This window comes from Cebus imitator, unplaced genomic scaffold (genome assembly GCF_001604975.1).
Source record: "Cebus imitator isolate Cc_AM_T3 unplaced genomic scaffold, Cebus_imitator-1.0 Scaffold52, whole genome shotgun sequence".
Lineage (NCBI taxonomy): Eukaryota > Metazoa > Chordata > Mammalia > Primates > Cebidae > Cebus > Cebus imitator.
In genome coordinates, this window is record NW_016107367.1 from 1046124 (window position 1) to 1050727 (window position 4604).

A 4604-nucleotide genomic window follows, 5' to 3' on the forward strand; every position below is an offset into this window, starting at 1 on the left:
TTTTTTGTATTTTTAGTAGAGACGGGGTTTCACCATGTTGACCAGGATGGTCTCGATCTCTTGACCTGGTGATCCACCCGCCTCCGCCTCCCAAAGTGCTGGGATTACAGGCTTGAGCCACCGCGCCCGGCCGCACACACATTTTGAAAAGCAGCTTGCGGCTGGGCGTGGTAGCTCACGCTTGTAATCCAAGCACTTTGGAGGCCACGGTGGGCAGATCTCCTGAGGTTGGGAGTTCAAGACCAGCCTGAATAACAAGGTGAAACCCCGTCTTAAAAGAAAAAAAAAGAAAGAAAAGCAGCTTGCTTCTACCTTAGCAATTCACAAAGCCATCAACTACTCCCTCCTAATTTCACTGAGCTCTCTGTACATCACTGAATCTAGAAATCTCTTCATGATTGATATGAAAGCTTTTCATTATAACCCTTTCCTGATCTATTCCTCATCTTCCCAAGTTCAATCAACTGCCTCTGCCTGATGCCTGTTTCCTGCCTTTTCTTCCCACTAAGTTCCAGTAGCCATTTTGTTCAACTCATAGAGAGGCTAATATGAAATGAGACCCTCCCCAAACTTAAATGTAACTTCTTTTTTTTTTTTTTTTTTTGAGATGGAGTCTTGCTCTGTCTCCCAGGCTGGAGAGTGTAGTGGCACGATCTTGGCTCACTGCAACCTCCACCTCCCAGGTTCAAGCCATTCTCCTGCCTCAGCCTCCTGAGTAGTTGAGATTACAGGCGACTGCCACCACGTCCAGCTAATTTTTTATATTTTTAGTGGAGATGGCGTTTCACTATGTTGGCCAAGCTGATCTCGAACTCCTGGCCTCATGATCCATCTGCCTCAGCCTCCCAAAGTGCTGGGATTACAGGCGCGAGCCACTGCGTCCGGCCTAAGTATAACTTCTATAAAAAAAAAAAAAAAAAACTAGGAAAAAATTCCAGTAGATGCCAGTCTTCTATCGAAAAAGAAAATGTGGCTATAAAATAACTGACACCTAATAAAAGCTACTTACTAGTCACTCCTTTGGAAGAGGGCTGTCCTCACTCCAACTTTCCCACCACTGGTTTTCCAAGTCAGTCCTGAAAATACAAGTTCTGTGTCCCCTATATCTGCATTTAGTTCTCCCTTTGAAAGCTCAAAGGACAGACCATGATCTCCCTGAGGCAGTGACCAGGTCTGTCTGGTTCACCACAGCACCGCTGGAGCCAGCCTGGCACAGTGACTGGCACACAATGGAGGCCAAAAAACCACCAATATGGGACATAAGTCAGGTTAATAACAACAACAAACCAAGGTCAGAGGTTTATCAAGGTACATTAAAGCCGGGTGTGAGAAAACACAAAGCCTTGCCACTTAAAAGACCAGGAATCGCTGGTGATCCCACAAGGAGCTACAGTGGCTTCACTCCCAGATTCTGCCTATGCCTGGGATTTGGGTTTGGGGATTTCCCAGAACTCTCCTTCTGTTTACAAGACCTTGGCTACAAGGAGGCAGTCAACAAGTGCAATTGATCACTCCAGTAGATGAGAAAAGGATGCACCCAGGCTCGTATCCCACATTCTGACAACAAATCAAATATAAGTCACAAAATTCCTGAACCCCAGTGAGAAAGAGAGGAAGAAAAAAGTGCACGGAAGAGAAATGGAAGTAGGGATGGGAAAACTAAAGTCATGAGAAGTCAGAGACGTATCAGAAGGGACGAGAGGGCGAGCAGGCAGGCTAGCACAGATGACAGCAGGGCTCCCCTTTACCGGAAAGTACAGCGGCAGGCACCGTCCTTAACTTTACACGCACTGACCCATTTAATCCTCTCACCAAGCCAGAAGTAGCAACTATTCTGATCTCCATGCCACTGGTGATGAAACCGGAGCGCAGTGAGGTAGGGCACTAGCCCCAGCACAGAGCTAGGAAGGGGCCCGCTGTGACCTGTCGGGTGTGACTCCAGGGCACCCCATCCTTTAACCCTTACTACCTATTCTGCCTCCCAGGCCTTCAAATAGGATTGGGAAAGGAGTCATTGGCTTATCCATTCATCGAACACTGAACACCTACTGGGTGAGTGTCAAGGCCTGAGGCCAGGCGCCGGTGGGTGGATGTAAGGGATGGGAGCTGAGAGTGGGGGACAGAACGCGACGTCAATCCTAAAGCGAAGGAGCAGAGCCCGCGGCCAGCCGGGCAGCTGGGATGCAGGGTGGGGCCGAGGGCGTGGGACGCGCGGCGGAGGCTCCAGGAGGGGCGGGCTGCCCCTGCTCCCCGCTGCAGACCGCCGGCTTCTGCGCGCGGGCTTCTGCAGGCGCTCCGATTTAGTGTCCGCCACTCCGCGCGGGCGAGACGGGGCGGGGGAGACGGGGAGGACGGGCATGGAGACCCTGCGGGGCTGAGGCGAGGGAAGAGGAGGGGGCGCGGGGCCAGGCGTCGGGGGCGTCGGGGCCGCCTGCGGCGTCGCCGGACTCACCTCCCGCGGCAGCCCCTCCGGACTCGTCGGCCCAGGCGGGCCGGAGGAGGCAGGGATGGACTCCGGGCCGCGGGGGCTGCCGGGAGCCCGTTCCCTGGGCAACGGGGCAGGCACCGCGGCCGGCACCGGAGAGCGGCAGCTGACTCCGCCGGTGGCTAGAGCGGCAAAGCCACAAGTGGCAGCGGGCGGGGCGGACGTGACGCAAACGCGCTTCCGGCGGGAGTGGGCGGTGCTTTGCGTCTCTTTCGAGGGATGTCTGCGAGCCGCCTGGAAGGTGCGTTAGAGGGGTCTGTTTTCCGGGGCGGGGAGGCTGTGATTGTTACTGCTTGGGCCTGCCGCAGGTTTGGCCAGAAGCTCAGGAGCTCCCAGGATTAAATGGGATTAAATGCGGGCCCGTGCCTTGCCCCAGCCTAGCCCGCAAGCCCGGTGCAGCCTTTGCGGGCTAGCTCGGGAGAAAGTTTGGCCGAGGCTCCGTTTTTTCGCAAGTGGAATGACAGATGAACGGGATTATACGCAAAGGAGTGTCAGCAAGTCAGACACTCCCAAATTGTAATTATCGTCACTATAAATTAGCACTAACGGAGCTCACTGGGTGGCAAGCCTTGCATGCTCAGCTCCTCCAGAAACCCCTCTCTGAACTCCCCTCTGTCAGAACATTCTGCTTTTAATTAAAGCGGGCTTTCGGCGAGTGCTCAGTCTGCTGAGTACTGGTCCAAGTACTTTAAGTGGATCAGCTCATTTGAACCTCACAGTCGTCCCATGAAGTAATGTCAACCCCATTCTGCAAATGGAGAGTCGAGGCTCAGAGGGGATAAGTAACTTAGCCACTGTGCTCTCACCCCGCCCTATTCTGTGACGCCGATGACTGGTCTGTCTTTACTAGCCCTTGAGTTTCTTTTTTTCTTTGTTTTTTAAGACTGGGTTTCACCATGTTGGTCAGGCTGGTCATGAACTCCCGACCTCGGGTGATTCGCCCGCCTTGGCCTCCAAAGTGCTTGGATTACAGGCGTGAGCCACCACGCCCCACCGCCCTTGAGTCTCTTGAAGTCAGTTATGGTTTTGGTTCCTAAATATGTGCCCGTTATGGGTCAGGCTGACCACGAATCAGATGTGATCCTGCCTTCAGAATCTCCTGTTGGGGGAGAGAAACACTTAGACAATTATAGAACAGGTGATAAGAGCTATTCCTCCATTTACCTCATTTTATGCAAAGCCTCCTGTGTGTGGAAGGTTTCAGAGAAAACAAGACATAGTTCCTAGCCTAGTGGAATTTCCAGTTTAGCAGGGAATATAGATATTAAGCAAGTACACTGCACTGGTGAGTATCATGATAGCAGAATTATAGGATGTTCCAGATGTCTAGCATTAAAAGTAATGGCCGAAACCTCAGTTACTTTTGTACCAACCTAATTCTTAGAATAAGCCCAGACTTCTTATCTTGGCCTGTTAGGTTGTAGTTGTCTGATCACCTCCTCACCCACTAGTCCTTTTCTGTCCGCTTCATTCTAGCACATTGTTTTGTTTTGTTTGTTTCTGTTTTTTGAACTCACTAAGCTCATTCTCATATTAGGACACATACTACTGGCCTACCCTTTTTCTGGTTTTTCATGATTCAGATCTCAGCCTAAATGACACCTTCTCAAGGGGTCACAGTAACACAAGGCCCTATTTTATTTTCCTCACACACTTACTATGATCTGAACTGATCATGGTCATTTAATTGTTTTTTATCTGCCTCCCCTTTGGAAAGTAAGTTCTATGAAAACTGTCCTGATCTGTCCTGTTCAGTCACTTCATTCCCCCATGCCTGGCATATTAAAGTAAAGAATGAATGATAAATCAATATGATATTTAAAAGTGAGGATACTAAGTATGAGGCAGAGGAGTGAGGACACACACAGATAGGAACTTGGTCAGGTCAAAGTCAGAACTTGTACAGAGCCAGCTCTGAGTCACAGAGGGCAAGTGGGAAAGGGTGAACCTGAAGTGGTGGGCAGAACTTGGATAGTAGAGGCCCTTGAGCTAACAGGTGAGATACTGGGTTTTTGACATGTGCCAGGCCCTCACAGCTTCACATATATTTCCTAATCTCAGCAATCCTGTGAAGTAGATAATTTTTTTTTTTTTTTTTTTTTTGAGACGGAGTTTCGCT

The 4604-nt window shown here is 50.6% G+C and overlaps 2 protein-coding genes across 3 annotated transcripts in view; one reads left to right on the top strand and one right to left on the bottom strand.

Moving 5' to 3' along the window:
• The window catches only part of TECPR2 (tectonin beta-propeller repeat containing 2), a 133385-nt gene extending 130727 nt beyond the window's left edge, over positions 1-2658 (bottom strand). The window contains exon 1 of the mRNA XM_017528066.2: positions 2453-2658. The gene's annotated coding sequence lies outside the window, so the exon portion shown is untranslated. The remainder of the gene's footprint in view (positions 1-2452) is intronic.
• LOC108304031 (cyclin dependent kinase 2 interacting protein) overlaps positions 2616-4604 on the top strand; it is a 13669-nt gene continuing 11680 nt past the window's right edge. For both annotated transcript variants that reach the window (XM_017528068.2, XM_017528070.2), the window contains exon 1: positions 2616-2726. In XM_017528068.2, the coding sequence (XP_017383557.1) occupies positions 2705-2726 (22 nt within the window). In that variant the 5' untranslated portion in view covers positions 2616-2704. The remainder of the gene's footprint in view (positions 2727-4604) is intronic.